This window comes from Bos taurus, chromosome 2 (genome assembly GCF_002263795.3).
Source record: "Bos taurus isolate L1 Dominette 01449 registration number 42190680 breed Hereford chromosome 2, ARS-UCD2.0, whole genome shotgun sequence".
Classification (NCBI taxonomy): Eukaryota; Metazoa; Chordata; class Mammalia; order Artiodactyla; family Bovidae; genus Bos; species Bos taurus.
In genome coordinates, this window is record NC_037329.1 from 7,321,550 (window position 1) to 7,342,399 (window position 20,850).

At 36.9% G+C, this 20,850-nt stretch overlaps 1 protein-coding gene across 1 annotated transcript in view; it reads left to right on the forward strand.

Moving 5' to 3' along the window:
* The window catches only part of COL5A2 (collagen type V alpha 2 chain), a 74,191-nt gene that overhangs the window by 36,927 nt on the left and 16,414 nt on the right, over window positions 1–20,850 (forward strand). The window contains exons 24-43 of the mRNA XM_059880313.1: window positions 36–89; window positions 913–1,011; window positions 1,119–1,172; window positions 1,265–1,318; window positions 2,322–2,375; window positions 3,175–3,228; window positions 8,422–8,466; window positions 8,809–8,907; window positions 9,967–10,074; window positions 10,339–10,392; window positions 12,563–12,616; window positions 12,833–12,886; window positions 14,446–14,499; window positions 14,868–14,975; window positions 15,090–15,143; window positions 15,680–15,733; window positions 16,495–16,656; window positions 17,378–17,485; window positions 18,592–18,699; window positions 20,276–20,329. Coding sequence (XP_059736296.1) covers window positions 36–89; window positions 913–1,011; window positions 1,119–1,172; window positions 1,265–1,318; window positions 2,322–2,375; window positions 3,175–3,228; window positions 8,422–8,466; window positions 8,809–8,907; window positions 9,967–10,074; window positions 10,339–10,392; window positions 12,563–12,616; window positions 12,833–12,886; window positions 14,446–14,499; window positions 14,868–14,975; window positions 15,090–15,143; window positions 15,680–15,733; window positions 16,495–16,656; window positions 17,378–17,485; window positions 18,592–18,699; window positions 20,276–20,329 — 1,485 coding nt within the window. The remainder of the gene's footprint in view (window positions 1–35; window positions 90–912; window positions 1,012–1,118; window positions 1,173–1,264; window positions 1,319–2,321; window positions 2,376–3,174; window positions 3,229–8,421; window positions 8,467–8,808; window positions 8,908–9,966; window positions 10,075–10,338; window positions 10,393–12,562; window positions 12,617–12,832; window positions 12,887–14,445; window positions 14,500–14,867; window positions 14,976–15,089; window positions 15,144–15,679; window positions 15,734–16,494; window positions 16,657–17,377; window positions 17,486–18,591; window positions 18,700–20,275; window positions 20,330–20,850) is intronic.

Here is a 20,850-nt window from a genome sequence, read left to right on the forward strand (position 1 = left end):
CAGCAGCAAACTGACAGTTGGCTTTTAATTTTTAGGGTCTGACAGGAAATCCTGGTGTCCAGGGTCCTGAAGGAAAACTTGGACCTTTGGTAAGTGATTTAAACAAAAGTCCACCACCATTAATATTTCTCAATGGACACGCAGCTTAAATGGTAAGAGCCTTAGTTAAGGTTAATGTATGTTGAGCAAACTTTGGGAGATAGGGAAGGATGGGGAAGTCTGGTGCACTGCAGTCTATGGGGTTGCAAAGAGTCAGACACGACCTATCAGCTGAACAATAACAATGTTTTTGATAATGTGGGTGCTGATCATGTCTGAAATACACCCTCCCCTCCTGGAAGCAAATCCTAAGGCTCTGATCATTTTCAAATTGACCAAAAATTGATCACACATTGAAATAAATGTCGGAGATTGGGATTGCTTCTCTGACATAAATGGAAAAGTTGAAATGATGTATTTATGAATATTGGTAGAATTTGTCTGTTAGTAACAATCTCATTTCTTGATATCCTCCCAATCTTATACATTTAAGAGATAAATAGGTATTAAGTTTGATAACTCATATATTCTGGGCCCTTCCTTTGTGTTGTATATGTGAAACACAAGTCCTGAGTTTTAATTACCACACATAAGAGTAAATGAAAGAAGAGAAAGATTTCCCCTATTAATATGAGCGTGTAAAGAGATATAAAGATGAAACTTGTATATAGAATAAGAATTAAGTCTCTGTTCTAAATATTAAAATATCTCAGCAGTTTTTTTTAATACTCAACTATTCTGATTCGCTAACATAAAAATGTAGCATAATTTAAAGCTTATACATCTTTTATAGTGTGTGAAAACGAAATTTGGGCGATGTGACGTGTATAGAGAACTGATGTGAAACTTGCATTGCTCCTGTCAACTCTGTAGGGTGCTCCAGGAGAAGACGGCCGGCCGGGTCCTCCAGGCTCCATAGGAATCAGAGGGCAGCCTGGGAGTATGGGTCTTCCAGGCCCCAAAGGTAGCAGTGTAAGTACTGTGTATAATGTGCCATCTCATCATAATCCTCACTTGCCATAACAACTGTCAATCAGCAAACTGATTGAAACTTAAGTTAGTTTGTATTGATTCTCTAGGGTGATCCTGGAAAACCTGGAGAAGCAGGAAATGCTGGTGTTCCTGGGCAGAGGGTAACTATCCATTTTCTGTTAAAGAAAAAAATAAATGGAATTATCCAGATTCTCATGGCCTCACCTCATATATTATCTCTCTGTGATGCTAGGGAGCTCCTGGAAAAGATGGCGAAGTTGGTCCTTCTGGTCCTGTGGGGCCCCCGGTAAGTTTTATTGAGAATATATTCACATTACATTTTTCAATGATTGTCTTATCTGTAAGACTTGACTTTACATATGGATAAGTTTCAAGGGGAAGCAAATAAGAAAGTGCAAGGTGAAAGAATTTCAGTTATGTCTTTTGATAACTGAAATAAACAGGAATCTCATGCCTTATTATTTTAAGCTTCTATGAATGCTAATGGCAAAAGCTACCTCATCATCTCTATGTTGTCACAGTTGAAAAATATAGCAACTAGGAAAATAGTATCTGACAAATATTTTATACTGTATTTTATTTAAAATATGTAACTTCAATTATGCCTGTTTTTCTAATATTATACCTTATAGAAATTTATTTAAGCTGGAAGATAATTATGAATAATAATAATACATTATGTTATACATAATTATGAATTATGATAGAAGTTATAATTATATAACTTATAATTATATAATATAATGTAAACTTATATAAATTTATTGTTTCCTACTTATTAGTCCTCAAAGGAATAATATCTCTTGAGGTTTATTCTTATCCTAGGAGTTTAAAGTTGTGTTTATAAGAAATATTTGGCATGTTTATTTGTTTTGAACTGGGGCAATTTAAATAGCACTTTAAATTTGAAAGTTTGATTAGTACTTCTTATGACACTGAGAAACTACAATGGAAACATTAGACTGGATATATAAAAGTAATGAATTTGTCTGTGCCCAATAGTCAGTTTTCCCACAAATTTTACAGTTGACTCCAGACACTTATGTTTGGATAAAAAAATGAACACTCTATCCGTTTATTTGCTGGCTTTAGGAGGTATTTTCTCACCATCAAGGACTTCAAACAATACCATTAGGTGATTTTTAGGACTAGTTTATGATCTGGCTAAAGTGAAAAACTTGTGATTGGAAGAAATGCAAAGAAATATGAATACTTGGGTCATTCACGCAGAGGGGAAGTGAGTAGATCTGGCTCCTGGTGTTCATGGTTTTCTTTCCTTTGTGACTCAGGGTCTAGCCGGGGAGAGAGGAGAACAGGGTCCTCCAGGCCCCACTGGCTTTCAGGTATGCACTGACTCCGTCTTCCCTTTCTTCTTCCCCTAATAAAATGCTTTTTTTAATGAAAAGGATATAGTTGAATGATGTGAAATTCTATAATTTTCAAAGAAGCAACTCCTCTTTTAGTAAATAGGATAGACATTTAGATGAAATCAAACATTTTTGTTCAAAGAACAGGAATAAACTTCCCCTGAAAAACTGACCAAAACCCAAACCTTTTAACAAATTAAAAATTATAAAATGCTTTTGATATCTCAGTAGGATTTATTTAACTGTATTAAGGCTTATTTAATGTGTTGGTGTCTAAAATTTTTCTTTTAAACTTTTTATGTTGTATTGAGGTATAGCAGATTAACAATGCTGAGACAGTTTTTAGGTGAAGGGGCTCAGCCATAATTTATTGTTGAACAAATTTTCATGATTTATCTAAATATGTTGGTAGAATATTTAATAGCATTGGGTGATCATCATTTGGGGAAAAATTTTCAGGCTAACTTTCCATATTTATTCTATCAGCCTAAAATGTTGTTCTGAGAGCCATTAAATACTTTACAAACATAAAGAACCTATTGCTACATTATCATTTTGCTAAGTGGTGTGCAAATGTAAATCTACACCCACAAAAGGATTAGTTGTATTAGAGGGTATAGGTTTCTAGTTTTGTTTTGCTCAACTTTTGTTTAAACAGCATCATTTGCTTGAAAATAGTAAGGGAGCTCCATACATTGTAAAGGGTGAAGTGTTAACACTGGTGGCCTATTAATTTCCATGGAGACACAGGTTTATATTCTTACTTTTACTTTAGGGGCTTCCTGGTCCTCCAGGGCCTCCTGGGGAAGCTGGAAAGCCAGGTGATCAGGTAAGTTTTTTAATAATAAGAGTAGTAATACTAAAAATTTCTGACATAATATCACTTACTATTTGTCAGGCTTTGTTCTGCCTTGGTTGAAATTAATTATCTGTTTTAATCCTCAAAATAACTCTTATGTACTAGGTACTATTATAATGCCCATTTTCAGTTCAGTCACTTAGCCGTCTCCGACTCTTGTGACCCCATGAACAGCAGGACGCCAGGCCTCCCTGTCCGTCACCAACTCCCGGAGTTTACCCAAACTCATGTCCATTGAGTCTGTGATGCCATTCAACCATTTCATCCTCTGTTATCCCCTTCTCTTCCTGCCCTCAATCCTTCCCAACATCAGGGTCTTTTCAAATGAGTCAGCTCTTCACATCAGGTGTCCAAAGTATTGGACTTTCAGCTTCAACATCAGTCCTTCCAATGAACACCCAGGACTGATCTCCTTTACGATGGACTGGTTGGATCTCCTTGTAGTCCAAGGGACTCTCAAGAGTCTTCTCCAACACCACAGTTCAAAAGCATCAATTCTTCTGCACTCAGCTTTATTTATACTCCAACTCTCACATTTGTACATCACTACTGGAAAAGCAATAGCCTTGACTAGATAGACCTTTGTTGGCAAAGTAATGTCTCTGCTTTTTAATATGCTGTCTACATTTGGTCATAACTTTCCTTCCAAGGAGCAAGCGTCTTTTAATTTCATGGCTGCAATCACCACCTGCAGTGATTTTGGAGCCCCAAAAAAGTCAGCCACTGTTTCCACTGTTTCCCCATCTATTTCCCATGAAGTGATGGGACTGGATGCTATGATCTTAGTTTTCTGAATGTTGAACTTTAAGCCAACTTTTTCACTCTCCTCTTTCACTTTCATCAAGAGGCTCTTTAGTTCTTCACTTTCTGCCATAAGGGTGGTATCATCTACATATCTGAGGTGATTGATATTTCTCCCGGCGATCTTGATTCCATCTTGTGCTTCCTCCAACCCAGCATTTCTCATGATGTACTCTGCATTAATTAAGTTAATTAAGCAGGGTGACAATATACAGCCTTGACGTACTCCTTTTCCTATTTGGAACCAGTCTGTTGTTCTATGTCCAGTTCTAACTGTTGCTTCCTGACAAGTTTCTCAAGAGGCAGGTCAGGTGGTCTGGTATTCCCATCTCTTTCAGAATTTTCCACAGTTTATTGTGATCCACACAGTCAAAGGCTTTGGCATAGTCAATAAAGCAGAAATAGATGTGTCTCTGGAACTCTTGCCTTTTTGATGATCCAGTGGATGTTGGCAATTTGATCTCTGGTTCCTCTGTCTTTTCTAAAACCAGCTTGACCATCTGGAAGATCACGGTTCACATATTGCTGAAGCCTGGCTTGGAGAATTTTGAGCTTTACTTTACTAGCATGTGCTGCTACTGCCAAGTCGCTTCAGTCATGTCCGACTCTGCGTGACCCCATAGACGGCAGCCCACCAGGCTCCCCTGTCCCTGGGATTCTCCAGGCAAAAACACTGGAGTGGGTTGCCATTTCCTTCTCCAATGCATGAAAGTGAAAAGTGAAAGTGAAGTCACTCAGTTGTTCCCAACTCTTAGCGACCCCGTGGACTAGAGCCTACCAGGCTCCTCCATCCATGGGATTTTCCAAGCAAGAGTACTGGAGTGGGGTGCCATTGCCTTGAGTGCAATTGTGCGGTAGTTTGAGCATTCTTTGGCATTGCCTTTCTTTGGGCTTAGAATGAAAACTGACCTTTTCCAGTCCTGTGGCCACTGCTGAGTTTTCCAAATTTGCTGGCATATTGAGTGCAGTACTTTCATGGTATCATGTTTTATGATTTGGAATAGCTCAACTGGAATTCCATCACCTCCACTAGCTTCGTTCGTAGTGATGCTTTCTAAGGCCCACTTGACTTCACATTCCAGGATGTCTGGCTCTAGGTGAGTGATCACACCATCTTGATTATCTGGGTCATGAAGATCTTTTTTTGTACAGTTCTTCTGTGTATTCTTGCTACCTCTTCTTAATATCTTCTGCTTCTGTTAGGTCCATACCATTTCTGTCCTTTATTGAGCCCATCTTTGCATGAAATGTTCCCTTGGTATCTCTAGTTTTCTTGAAGAGGTCTCTAGTCATTCTCATTCTATTGTTTTCCTCTATTTCTTTGCATTGATCGCTGAGGAAGGCTTTCTTATCTCTCCTTGCTATTCTTTGGAACTTTGCACTCAAATGGATATATTTTTACTTTTTTCCTTTGGTTTTTGCTTCTCTTCTTTTCACAGCTATTTGTAAGGCCTCCTCAGACAACCATTTTGATTTTTTGCATTTCTTTTCCATGGGGATGGTCTTGAGCCCTGTCTCCTGTACAATGTCACGAACCTCTGTCCATAGTTCATCAGGCACTCTATCAGATCTAGTCTGTTAAATCTATTTCTCATTTCCACTGTATAATCATAAGGGATTTGATTTAGGTCATACCTGAATGGTCTAGTGGTTTTCCCTACGTTTTCAATTTATGTCTGAATTTGGCAATAATGAGTTCATGATCTGAGCCACAGTCAGCTCCTGGTGTTGTTTTTGCTGACTGTATAGAGCTTTTCCATCTTTGGCTGCAAAGAATATAATCAATCTGATTTCAGTGTTGACCATCTGGTGATGTCCATGGGTAGAGCCATCTCTTTTGTTGTTGGAAGCAGGTGTTTGCTATGACCAGTGTGTTCTCTTAGCAAAACTCTATTAGCCTTTGCCCTGCTTCATTCTGTATTCCAAGGCCAAATTTGCCTGCTACTCCAGGTGTTTCTTGACTTCCTACTTTTGCATTCCAGTCCTCTATAATGAAAAGGACATCTTTTTTGGGTGTTAGTTCTAGAAGGTCTTGTAGGTCTTTATAGAAGCGTTACTCTTGGGGCATAGACTTGGATTACTGTGATATTGAATGGTTTGCCTTGGAAATGAACAGAGATCATTCTGTCGTTTTTGAGATTGCATCCAGGTACTGCATTTCGGACTCTTTTGTTGACTGTAATGGCTACTCCATTTCTTCTAAGGGATTCGTGCCCACAGGAGTAGATATAACGGTCATCTGAGTTAAATTCACCCATTCCAGTCCATCTTAGTTTGCTAATTCCTAGAGTGTCGACATTCACTCTTGCCATCTCCTGTTTAACCACTTCCAATTTGCCTTGATTCATGGACCTAACATTCCAGGTTCCTATGCAATATTGCTCTTTGCAGCATCAGACCTTGCTTCTATCACCAGTTACTTCCACAACTGGGTATTGTTTTTGCTTTGGACCCGTCCCTTCATTCTTTCTGGAGTTATTTCTCCACTGATCTCCAGTAGCATATTGGGCACCTACCGACCTGGGGAGTTCATCTTTCAGTGTCCTATCTTTTCGCCTTTTCATACTCTTCATGGGGTTGTCAAGGCAGGAATACTGAAGTGGTTTGCCATTCCCTTTTCCAGTTCTATCAGACCTCTCCACCGTGACCCCTCTGTCTTGGATGGCCCCAGATGGCATGGCTTCGTTTCAGAGTTAGACAGCAGTGGTCTGTGTGATCAGATTGGTGGTTGTGGCTGTGGTTTCAGTCTGTCTGCCCTCCGATGCCCTCTCTCAGCGCCTACCCTCTTACTTGTGTTTCTCTTACCTTGGACGTGGGATATGTCTTCACGGCTGCTCCAGCAATGCGCAGCCACTGCTCCTTACTTTGGACATGGGGTAGCTCCTCTCTGCCACCGCCCCTGACTTTGGATGTGGGGTAGCTCATTTTATAGATGAGGAAAATGAGGCACATAGATATTAAGTAATTTTTCCAAAATCACACAGCCAATATGATATTTAGTGTTTATAGGATTGTGTTATTAATCACTAAACATGTCTTATTGGAACTATAGGGTTTTACTGGAGACTTCATAAACAGTTATGAACAGAAAATTACCATTTTATTTATATCATTTTACCAACATATGAGTTTATGTAATTTATTTTTCTTGGAGTGATTTATTCATTCATTTAACTTTTAAACAAATATTTGCTGAGCACTCTGTGCTAAGCTCTACTAAACTTTGGCCTTAACCAATTGAATAAGATGAATTGGACCTTGCCCTAATTTTTATTTTAATAGGCGACAGAGAGCATAGAAAGACAGTTATGACAATAGCGTGTTTTAAGTGCAGTGGTAATGGAGGCACAGTGTATGTATAAATCTAGAGGATGCAGATGAATTAGTTCAGACATTGAGGTTTAGAAAAAGTTTCCCCAACAAAGTATTATCTCTTATGTAATCTGAAGGATGAATGATGGTAAGTCGGGAGGAAGGAAGGTAAGAAAATATTCTAGGAAATGGGAACAGCAAATGCAAAGGCTTGCTTATCAAATTTAGGCGCTGAAAATTTTTGGTAAGTCAGAAATATGGTATACAACTTGAGGAGGGTGAAGATGAGGTTAGAAGATGACAGGGAATGTTTTGAGTCTAATTTGTTCTTTTACTAGAGTAATGGGAAGCTAAGGGAGGGCTTTTAATTAGAGAGAGATACTATGAGATTTGGGCTTTAGGAAGATCATGCCACAATGAAGACAGTACATTTAAAGGGATAAAACTGGAGGCCTACTTGATACAGTTATTATTTGTATTAAATACAAATAACATTTGTATCATTAGTATAATACAAAATTGTACTTGTAATTTTAAGTGACAAATTTCCTTTTAGTTAAGACTTTTAACATAGTCATGACTGCATTAATTTGAACTTACAATTTCTAGTAAAGTGTGTTGTCTATATTCTGTGTTCAAGAAATATTTAGTAAATTGAATTAAGTTGGTTCTATTTAAAAGATCAGTACTTCATTAGTTTTAATTTCACTTTCCTCTGCTAAAAGTTCTTCACATTCCTTTAGGAAATTAAAGTTCTTGAGCTTTAATTGTCACTAAGTAATGCACTATCTTTGTGAGATAATATTTTGCCTGTGCTCATTGCCAAAAAAAGATCATGTGGGTATTTCCATATAATATATATGATATCCCATCATTTATAAAAGTGTACACATTTTTCTTTATTCAGTATTCTGAATTTAGTCAGATGTCCAATAACGTATTAGAAGAAAATATGGTATATGGTATATTAAGGTATATGGTCTGGAAAACTTTCTAATAAATATCTAAAATTTAGTTAAAGTTTTTCATTTTAAAAAATGTGTTTTACAGGGGGTTCCTGGAGATCCTGGGGCAGTTGGCCCACTAGGACCTAGAGTAAGTATTTTCTTCTTCTTCTTCTTTTTTTTTTTTTTGATTAACTGTGTTTCCACTGGCTTCAGTTTATAAAACCATCTTTCATCTTAAACTTGGCTGTATTTTAATCATTGCAGTTCTTTTACTTGATGAAAATCGGTCTGATGAGAAACAGTCTGTGCTGTGAAGCCAGCATATGCTTACTTCATGTTCATTTCTTATCACTAAATTAGAAAACTGAATCTTAATCGTTGCTCATTTCTAAATTTTTTCCCAGAAATCACTTTTCAGATTTCTGGAAACATATTTAAATCCATTTTCAGATCAAGTGCTGAGACTGCTTGACATTTCTGTGTTGTGTAGGGAGAACGAGGAAATCCAGGGGAAAGAGGAGAACCAGGAATAACTGGACTTCCTGGTGAGAAAGGAATGGCTGGAGGACATGGTCCTGATGGTCCAAAAGTAAGTGTGGGAGTGAGCTCAGTATTTTTTATTCATTCATTTTTTTAATTGTTAAAAATATTTTATTGTAAAATATTTGCTTTACAATATTGTGCTGATTTCTAATTTACTGGTCAATGAACATATGATGGTACTAGAATTTATTTTCCTTGTTTTTCCAAAGTAATTTCTTTAACAAATATTTAAAGAGCACCTGCTTGACTTTCCTTTGACGTGAAAGAGTCAGGTATAAAGGAGTCTCTTCCTTGATGGGATTTATGATCTACTACACGAGGCAGTGATATTTCCTCATATACAAAACCGTTTCTAAAATTTATTTATATATTTTCCTAAGGACTTTTATTTATAAGTAGAGGCAATAAATGGAAAATTGCATAATTTATTAGGAGATGTTCCTAATCATATGCTCCATTTCCCTTGTCTCTGTTTCTGTAATTCTGCTCACTAAATACATAAAAAGTATGTCATTTTTGAAATCTGAAAGTACATGCATTATAAGGCAAAAATCAGCACCATTTCCTTTTGGGTGCCATTGTAAAGTTGATAGAAGATAATGTGGCCGTTTTCAGTGCAAACTACCAGAGTAGAAATTTTTGTGATCAGACGTTAGATACCTTAGCACCTTCAAGGGCCAGAGATTGTGTAAGATCTGCTTCAATTTCATTACTGAATAAGCCTGAAAACCAGCTTCATTTCATGGGTTCTTTAGAGAGAGAATGAATGTACTCTCTAAATATAATGTCTTCTTTTTCTTATTAGAATCCTTATGATGTTGCCAATAAAGGAAAACAAAAGGGCAACTCTATCATATTTGTTTGAATCAGTACCCAATTTTCCCAAAGAAAAAATCTGAAAACAAAGCAACAACCAAAACAGAAAAGTAGTATTTAAAGAAAAACAATGACCTCAGAGACAGGTTTCCCAAATGAAAAATATAAACATGAGGTTGAACCATATGTAATTGCCAAGATTCTACTCTTTTGGGTCTACCAAAACAGGGAGTCCATGTGGCTAAACCTTAATATATAGATGAGCTTACTTACTGTTGGTTCATTTTAGGGCAGTCCAGGACCACCTGGAACCCCTGGAGATACAGGCCCACCAGGGCTTCAAGGTATGCCAGGAGAAAGGGGAATTGCAGGAACTCCTGGCCCCAAGGGTGACAGAGTAAGTTTATTTATTTTATTCATCCATTTAGATTTTCTGCTGATAATATTTTCTGGGCAGACTTACTTCTGCCATCCTAAGTTGCAAGTCGTTCATTCTTTCAGTATACGTGTACTGAGAAAATGCACAGTCCCAACATTGTTCAAGGCCCAAGGGGATGCAGTTGTGAACATTAGAGATGAGCCCCTGCTCTCATGAAGCTTCCATGCCAGTGAAGGAAAAAGACAATTAAGTGAATAAATGGCGTTTTGTGTGTTTTCACAGGGTGGCATAGGAGAAAAAGGTGCTGAAGGTACAGCTGGAAATGATGGAGCAAGAGTAAGTGAAATCATTCCTTTCAGTGGCAGGGCTAGGAATCAACGTCATCATTACTGTATGAGTCTGCCTGAACTTTCTAGAATAAGCCTCATGTTCCCATGGTGGTCAGGATTTGGGAGAATGATGAAATCTGAGATTTGACATTGATTGCCTGTGGATATTCATTTGCTTACCTTGAATTAGAACAAGCCAAAAAAGTAAAGTCATTATTGAGAGAATGAAATAAGATACATTTTTACTGTGCATATGAAATTGATGCTTTAAGCAGTGGGGCCCTCTTTTTCCTTCTCTGTCATATTTATTCCATATGCAATGTTTCTTTTTATTAAAATGCTAATCTAGTGAGTCATCTTAGACTTCCTTCCAGTATAGGCAAGTAGAGTTTTACAGAGTAACCAAAGGTGTGATAAATGTTTCTCAATATGCTAGATGTCAGGGGTGAGAAAATTACTGCATGATGAATCATCATTAATGAGACTGAACAAGTGAAATGTAAAGAAGGATTGCTTAATACCCTTCCAGAAATTGATGTTTAACAAGCTTTGTGTCCTCAAAACTAGAATGTATTTGCAATTCTAAGGATAATCAAACGATCAGAATGAAAATATGTTTTCAGACATGAATGTTTCTCTCAGGTAAGAGCAGATAGTTAATCACTCAGATAGTCAACATTTTCTGAAAATACTTCCTGATATTTGCTAAATAGTTTCTGATTCAGTACGACTTAGTTTGCTGGTAGTTGTCATGCTGTACCCTGAAAAAGCAGTTGTGCTATTAAACAAAGAGATGACACTGCGCTGCTGTTAATATTTTGATTCTGCCCATTGAGTCACCATTAATACACTGATTATATTAACCTTTGATAATAAAAGTATATTATAGGGAAGTTTTAACCTTATTATAATGATTGCTTTTTTCTTTTTCTGGAAAGCTAGTTAAAGGTGAAACAATTTAGCAAACTATGAAATCAAAGTATCTTTGCCTTTTAATTAAATCTAACATTCAATTCAATATTTCAAAAGTGGTCTAAATGAATCTGGTTTATTGTTTGTGCTTCATATCACAGTTGGTCTGGAGTGCACAGTAAATAATGAAGAGCTGTTTGAAGGAATGATGTGCTGTCAGTTTATTTTAAGGAGAAATATCCATCTATTGCTCCTTTGAACTATTGAATACTTTGAAACTGCAGTGCAATAAGATCAAGACTTAAGCAATGACTGCTTAATTTTTAGTGAGGGAAATATGTTGTTCTAGGCAAAAAGCAGAGAATTTATCTCATATAAAGGGGAAAAAATTTTAGTGTAGTCACCTTTATATTCAAACAAATCTTTTAAGGAAGTGTATTAGGTGAATGACAGAATATTGTTTCATTATAGATCTAGAGAATTTAAGATCACAGTTTTCTCATGTTCTTGTCTTAAAATACAATATAAAATTTAAAAGTCATTTTATTCCCTAAGTTTCTTCTGTAATGCATACATAAATTAAATGGCAAAGGAATATCTGAGTTTCTTGTGAAAAAGCAATACACAAATATCAGAGAGAAAACCTGTTTTAGGAAGGGCTCCAATGCTGTGCAGCAGTTTAAAAACTGTGCTTGTGTGTCAAGAAAACCCCACGTGTCGCTCTGCTATACTCTGAGCCAAAGAACACCCTCACCTTCAGTGCAGTGAGGTGGTTCCATTATCATCACAGAAGAATGTGGAAAACTGAGGGCTTTAGCACAATTTCACTTTTCTAAAAAATAAAGGAATGATATTTCACTTGTATAGTTTAAGAATAAAGTATGCTATACAAAATAAGAAAAGCCTCTTCAATCTATTGTCAAATTTCAAATAGAGATTAGTAAAATTAAACAAGCTAAGAAACACAGAAACCTTGTTGAAGGATAGCATTGGTTTCAGACTAATGTTTGAAGACAGTGTTATGTACATAGATAAGTGAGTTGGATGAAACAGATTGAAATGTTTTGTGGAGAAAATCCACTGGGAATTGTTTTAGACTAGATGTAAAAATATTGAGAATATACAGATTGTATCATTTATTACAGGTGATGTTTTACAAAAGCAGTCATCTGTAACAAAATAGTACCTTCTTGGTTTGTTTGTTTAAACGTGGAGATTTCTGCGCATTCTCTTCCTCAATATGCCTGTGTTATGTTCATTGACAGGGTCTTCCGGGTCCCTTGGGCCCTCCAGGTCCTTCAGGCCCTACTGGAGAAAAGGTAATGTCAAAAGTTGTTATCTTGTGGACTCAAAATTCCGAGATCTGAATGCTGGCTCTTTTTCATAATGTCTTCTCTTCCATAAAGTATGATAGCTGGGCTAGATCATCTCAGAGTTCTCCTCCCATCCACCCAACACATAGGGCACCATGTCCTACAGTTTTACTGTGTTTTGCCATTGCTTTGGACAATAAGCATCTAAAATCTGCTTTTCAGGGAGAACCCGGCCCTCGAGGTTTAGTCGGCCCGCCTGGCTCCCGTGGCAATCCCGTAAGTGACAGAATTTTGATGTTCTTTAGTATGAGATTGAGCAGTAAAACAAGCCATCATTTTGTCTTTTTTTTTTTTAAATTAATTTTATTTTATTTTTAAACCTTACATAATTGTATTAGTTTTGCCAAATATCAAAATGAATCCACCACAGGTATACATGTGTTCCCCATCCTGAACCCTCCTCCCTCCTCCCTCCCCATACCATCCCTCTGGGTCGTCCCAGTGCACCAGCCCCAAGCATCCAGCATCGTGCATTGAACCTGGACTGGCATCTCGTTTCATACATGACATTTCACATGTTTCAATGCCATTCTCCCAAATCTTCCCACCCTCTCCCTCTCCCACAGAGTCCATAAGCCTGTTCTATACATCAGTGTCTCTTTTGCTGTCTCGTATACAGGGTTATGGTTACCATCTTTCTAAATTCCATATATATGCGTTAGTATACTGTATTGGTGTTTTTCCTTCTGGCTTACTTCACTCTGTATAATAGGCTCCAGTTTCATCCACCTCATTAGAACTGATTCAAATGTATTCTTTTTAATGGCTGAGTAATACTCCATTGTGTATATGTACCACGGCTTTCTTATCCATTCATCTGCTGATGGACATCTAGGTTGCTTCCATGTCCTAGCTATTATAAACAGTGCTGCGATGAACATTGGGGTACACGTGTCTCTTTCCCTTCTGGTTTCCTCAGTGTGTATGCCCAGCAGTGGGATTGCTGGATCATAAGGCAGTTCTATTTCCAGTTTTTTAAGGAATCTCCACACTGTTCTCCATAGTGGCTGTACTAGTTTGCATTCCCACCAACAGTGTAAGAGGGTTCCCTTTTCTCCACACCCTCTCCAGCATTTATTATTTGTAGACTTTTGGATCGCAGCCATTCTGACTGGTGTGAAATGGTATCTCATAGTGGTTTTGATTTGCATTTCTCTGATAATGAGTGATGTTGAGCATCTTTTCATGTGTTTGTTAGCCATCTGTATGTCTTCTTTGGAGAAATGTCTATCTAGATCTTTGGCCCATTTTTTGATTGGGTCATTTATTTTTCTGGAGTTGAGCTGTAGGAGTTGCTTGTATATTTTTGAGATTAGTTGTTTGTCGGTTGCTTCATTTGCTATTATTTTCTCCCATTCTGAAGGCTGTCTTTTCACCTTGCTAATAGTTTCCTTTGATGTGCAGAAGCTTTTAAGTTTAATTAGGTCCCATTTGTTTATATTTATATGAAACCATGCCTTAACTTCCTGGTTTTCACCTTTTACTTTTCTTATTACACTTAAAAAAGAAATTAGTGTATTGTTTCTATACAGTCTATTAAGTCTATATAAGCAGCTCATTTACTAAATAATCAGAAGCTTCTTTGAGACTTTGGGCCTTGGGAATTTTTTTCTATGACCCTCATCTCTATACCGCCCTTAGGAGTCTTCCTCAAGCAACATGTCTAATTTCTCTATGCGTACATTTCAAGACACTGCAGATTTATAAAACTGTATTGTAAAATACTGTTCCTGCTTAGAATCATGTGTGAAAGCCACGTAATGTTTGTCTTCTAGGGCTCACGTGGTGAAAATGGCCCAACTGGAGCTGTGGGTTTTGCGGGACCCCAGGTATGACTTTTAAATGTCCTGAATTTACAAATGTTCGTTCCTCTTGCTACAGCAATGAATTTAATTAATTATCACTGTCATTTGTTTTGAAGGTAGATTCAAGATTCTGGAAAACATAGTATTCTAGGCAGTAGTCTCATTTTCAATACATTTTTTTTTCATGGACTGGCACAAAACACATGGTGACGTAACTTACTTTTTCAGACTGTCTTTGAAGATCACATTGGGGTGTTTTTTTTTTTTTTTTTCTTTTAAGCGTTTATACTGATTACAAATCACCATTTTATAATATATGGAGAAATGATAATTATTATGAAAAATTTGTGTTTAAGTGTTGCAACCATTTCCTTATTTATTCTTTGATGTAGGGGCCGGATGGGCAGCCTGGAGTGAAAGGTGAACCTGGAGAGCCTGGGCAGAAGGGAGACGCTGGCTCTCCTGGACCACAAGGACTGGCAGGATCCCCAGGGCCTCATGTAAGTTTAAAGTAAAATAAGATAGAACTTGAGCCCAGTGCCCACTGTTTAGACCTTGTGTTTAGACCATCTTTCTTTACTGCCGCACCCTGTTGTTTGTTTCTTTCTATTTAGGGTCCTAATGGTGTTCCCGGACTGAAAGGTGGTCGAGGAACTCAGGGTCCACCTGTAAGTTGGTTTGAAGCTCTGGGAATTATGCATAACTAGTGACAGATATCTAGTACTTTATAGCCATCTTAAAGTTCCTTTGAAGCTATAACAACCAATTTTTAGTTGTATATATTGCAGTGGAAAAAAAAGTGCTTAACTTGGATGACAATCTGCATTAAAATTAGTTTTATAACTTTGGAGATCCGGTTGCCTCATATAGAACCTAAATAATAGATTACCTATGGAAGAGGGAATGAATAATGTGAACCCACTTCATGTAATTCTGTTATAAGACATTCTAATGTGATCCTAGTGCTCATCTTCAATACTTCTATATGTTCAAGATAAATGGAAAGTGGCAAGGGAAAAATAGCATCCTTCCTGCCAGTTAAGCCAGATCCATCAACAAAAGCAGGATACAAGAAAAAAATTTATTGCTCACAACAAGAAAAGGGATATAAAGTCCTAGGTATCCCTATAAAATAAGTAAGCCCTATAAAGTATATATAACTAATTTTTATTTTAAAATTGCTTATATGATATTATATTTCTAGGGTGCTACAGGATTTCCTGGTTCTGCTGGCAGAGTTGGACCTCCAGGTCCTGCTGTAAGTGAATTCAATAATTGAAATCACTGATAGTGGAATAATTATACACAACACATAAATACACACAAACACACACATGTACATATTATAATGATACGCACACATATATTTGAGTTTTTATTTGTTCTTTTATTTAATCACTTTATGATTTGTTATCCCATGTTGACAGTTCTTGTCCCAGTAATTCATGCTGGTATGTTGTCAAGTAAATCATCTTTAATCATTGAATGTTTCTTGGAGGAGCTTTTTTGCAAATCCTTTTAAGCTCCAATATGTGACTGTTACTTCATTTGGGTACTGAACACTCACAGTATTGTGTGGTAATAATCATTCCTTTCAGTTAGGAAGAATCTCTGAGATTATCTGTAATAAAAATTATTTTTTCATTAAAAGATCAAGTCAGACTAAAAAAATGCATATTCATTGTTGGTGAAGAGCCTTATGGAGTTTGAAAATTCAAGTTAATTTCAAACACATTTTTTTTTTTACAATTTCAAACCACTTTTCGTTCTTAGTTGAAGTTTAGTTGATTTATAATATTGTCAGTACACTTTTCATAATGACTCAGAGGTAGTTGTCTGCAGATAATGAAAAGAACCTACAGCTGTGTATTTTAGTTTTTGTTTAAATCCACTGAGTGATTAACAGGAAAAATGGACCTGTGAAGCATGGGGTTCTGCTTCTAAAGCAGAGATCCCCATATTAGGTATTCTAACATGGCTTCTACTTTGCCCTCTGGGTCTCTTTCCATGTTATACTAGGGAGCTCCAGGACCTGCGGGGCCCTTAGGGGAGCCCGGGAAGGAAGGACCTCCAGGTCTTCGTGGGGACCCCGGGTCTCATGGACGAGTAGGAGATCGAGGACCAGCTGGCCCTCCTGGTGGCCCAGGAGACAAAGGGGACCCAGGAGAAGATGGACAACCTGTAAGTTTGGCATCTTGGCTCTAAACTACCTCTAACTAGAAACTCCTAATAACTACTGCCACAAAAAAACTGTTTATACATTATCCCGAGCACTTTTATAATCCTTTGAGTACATTGTGCCCTATAGTTTTTTAATTTACAGTTCTCTACTCTAGGAAAAAGTATATGTACAGGTATAAAAATATAACAGTAATGGATGTGGTACTCAAAAACTAAACAAGAAAACAATTGTTTGTTAAATATCTGTACTGAATTAAGAAAAAATTTTAAAGCAATTTACTGAATATATTAATGCTTCAACATTAATATGTTTAGATAGAGCCCAACTTCTTTCCTTTGTTTAAAAATTTTTCTTGTGAGTTTAAAAGAAGGAAAACTGCCTGAATATTTACCTCTTTTATTCTGTCAATATTCACATTATCTTCAAGTTCTTTTCAACTAATTCTCAGCTTTAATAATGGGTTAATTGGTTTAATTCCAAACAGTTCTCACTTTTAAATAATGTTGGAGGCTCAGCGTGGATTACTCATTTTGACTACTCATATATAGTATGATTTTGTAGAACAGAATCTTAATACTAACTTAATACTACTGACAATATATTACTATGAGTAATAATAATACTCATACTTAATAAACTATAAAGCTGTCATCTATTATAAAGTGTTTGCGTATAGTTTTCCCTGGAGAATTTCTTATTATAGTTTGTATTCAACATTAGGGTCCAGATGGTCCCCCTGGTCCAGCTGGAACTACTGGGCAAAGAGGAATCGTCGGCATGCCGGGGCAGCGTGGGGAGAGAGGGATGCCCGGCCTTCCAGGCCCAGCAGTAAGTAGCTGTACTGGTCAATACTTCATCTGATTATGTGCAATATCATTTGTGAAGGGAGAATGTATCTTTATTTTTCTTAATAAATTTAAAATCTTTTAAAGGCACTAATACAGAGTATCTTATAAACCTTTTGACTTTAAATGTCAAATTCTTAAGTACATTTGAAAAATATATTTATTTAACCCTGGGACTAGAAACTTAGACAAATAAGGATATGGATTTTTGGTGACTCTAAATCTTTCTTCAAAGATTAAAAATATCCGTGGAGCTAGAGAAGGGGGATAATCTCCTGGTGAGTAGGTAACCTCTTTTTAAATAAACATGCCTAATGGAAAAATCCATATTTCACAGTTCAGAGACTAAGTTTTCATAAACCATCAAAGGGAAGAAATAGTTGAGCTAAAGTAATACTGGAGGTGAAAGTGGGGTGAACTATAAAGAAGGATTCTGAAAGCAATCTCCTGTTCCCTGGAGGGTGCTAAGAATTTCATATTCCCTGAAGTATGGATAAAAGTTTAACTCACTGTTAGCTTTGAAGAGATTAAATTTTACTGCTGAAAGTTTACATGCTTGAGAAAAAAAAAATGATGTTTTTATATGGAATGTGGAGATAGATTTACTGTTGGGGTATTGGAACTGGGGGCATGTGGGTGGAGATATGAAACCAGTAGAGAGGGAGTGTAGAGCAGTCTTATTGTTATCAGGAGTGAGCCAAGGAACTTGGAATATTTGGTCTCCCAATAGTGAGATCAAACTGTCAGGAAACAGAAATAAAGTGAGGAGACTAAGCAGAAGAGTAAGGATGAGCATATTTTAGTGACACAGATTCAAGATGGGCATCCAGATCTGAAAATAGTACTTCGGAGTAAAACCCAAAATGTACCTGAATTGGTGCAAAGGATAGTCCCATCGATACATCAGGATGGGTGTGATAAGAAGCGGGCGCATCTCTGGGAAGGTACCGCAGTAGTACTGGTGTTGCGTGATAACTGACAGTTATTACTCCAGAGGGAGACACTGGGTGCCATTTAAACATAGCCTTTATGTGAACCGTCCCCTCAAGCTTCTTCAGAAGTGGCTGACATATTTATACTTTATTTCAGGGCACACCAGGAAAAGTAGGACCAACTGGTGCCCCAGGAGATAAAGGTCCACCTGGACCTGTTGGGCCCCCGGGCTCGAATGGCCCTGTGGGGGAACCAGGACCGGAGGTGAGTACTACAGTGAAGATCATCCTCCCCTCCTTATCTGGGTGTTATGGGGACATTTTTGAAATTTAGAAATTAATTTAGAAACTAGAAACTGTACATTTGACCTGAAGGACATTTTCTAGTGCTGTTTTTTGATGTGTTTTTCTTCCCTAGATAGTTGACTAAATGATGACATAAGGAAAAGGTAATAAGATTGGTGTCTTGCACTGGCCTTCGTCTCGTCAAGAGCCAAGTATTTTAGTTGGTTTAGGTTGTTGCCAAATTGTTTTGAAGGTGAAAGGTCACAACTGTTTATCTTTTCTCTTGTTATTTCTTCATTCTGTAACGGCATATTTGTCAAAATTGCCAAGTTTTATGGTGATAGGATTAATATAATTGTTAAAGCTTGTGAAGAGGGCCAAGTAAGTAGAGATCATTTTACTTAAATATCCCTATATATATAACATTTTGGATATCCAATTCCCTTAGGCTCTTTTGAGAGGAATCAGCTTGATTTGAAAAGTTACAGGTTGAAATATCCTCTGTTCAGTGCTTTAATGAGTAAATTGCCAAACATGTAGTGTCACATTTTCTTAAAAGAAACAACTAATGCCTTTCAGAACAATTTTTGTTCAAATGGTAAAAATATAGTTCTGTGAAAAAAAAAATCAAAATAAAATAGGAAAGGAAGACTATATATTTTAAAATGTAATTTAATGTCTAAACATAGATATTTTATTTTAAAACTTTAAGGATATTATTTGGGTAAGTAAAAGTGAGGGAAACTGTTCACTGGTAATGTAAAGAAAACAAAACACAAGGAATATAATTGTTGTCTATCTATTTTGAATACTTTGATTTTTTTAAATAAAAATAAAAAAGACGAGTTTAGACTAAGTATAGGAGGCACAGTAAAAGAAATGTCTGGGGGCTTCTCTGGTGATGGAGCTCTTTTGTCTGGTTGCAGCTCCTCTGGGTCCACCATTGAAGAGATTGATTAAGCCAATGAGTATAGATTTAGTATGTTTCACAACAAACATTGATGAGCCCAAATTTATAGCAATTCCAGGACAGTTTTAAAGTTGAACTGCTACGGTAAATAACTGCTGCTGCTGCTGCTAAGTCGCTTCAGTCGTGTCTGACTCTGTGCGACCCCATAGACAGCAGCCCACTAGGCTCCCCCATCCCTGGGATTCTCCAGGCAAGAACACTGGAGTGGGTTGCCATTTCCTTCTCCAATGCATGAAAGTGAAATGTGAAAGTGAAGTCTGGGCATCCTTAATTCTTGACTAAGGAATATGAACACAGGGAAATGAAATAACATTGCACTTTAGAAGCACTGTACTGTAAGTGGAAAATAGTATCTTAAATAAAACTATTTAAAATTGGCACCAAAAGTGTAAAAATGTGTTAATAATTTTACAAGCAAATCAGAATAATAGAAATATGGCAGAAACTTTCTTCTACTGAAGTTTCCATAAATGCTAATTTGTAATGTGGAATAGAGGTGGAAAATATGCTGTAATTTTTCTGGCAATTGAAATGTGAATTTTTTTATTACTCAGTTAATTCATTTTTCAAATATGATTCTTTATAGGGTCCAGCTGGTAATGATGGTACTCCAGGACGGGATGGTGCTGTTGGAGAACGTGTAAGGGCAACTGATCAAAAAATCTGAAATAGTGTGCATTTGAAATCTCTGTAATACTAAAGATTGAAAAAACTATTCTTTCTTCTCATCTTGATTCTTTTAGTAATTAGCTATGTAATCTTGAACAAATTTTCTGAACGTCAGTTTTTAAATACTTTAAATGTGATTAATATTTATACCATTGAGCTCTTATGTTTTAAATATCATGTTCAAAGCATCTCATAGGCACTCAAAGAGAGGGAAAGAAAGAGTTTGGAGGAATCCTGGGGCAAGGGCCCCCCCCGCCCCCCCATCTTCTGTAAAGCCAAGGAAATGCAAATTCTCTTGGGATCTAAGTTTTTCCCAGGGTTGGTATATATTGTCCAGTGTAGTAGTCTTCAGAGGTTTTGCTGATGTACCCCCAATATACTTTTGAAAATCTCTGAACCCCTGTGCATATTTTAAGTTACCATCACATTTTATTTTAATCATAAGTTTTGATAGTTATGTTGGGTCAGTTCTTTTCCCTCCCTTTTTGTCTC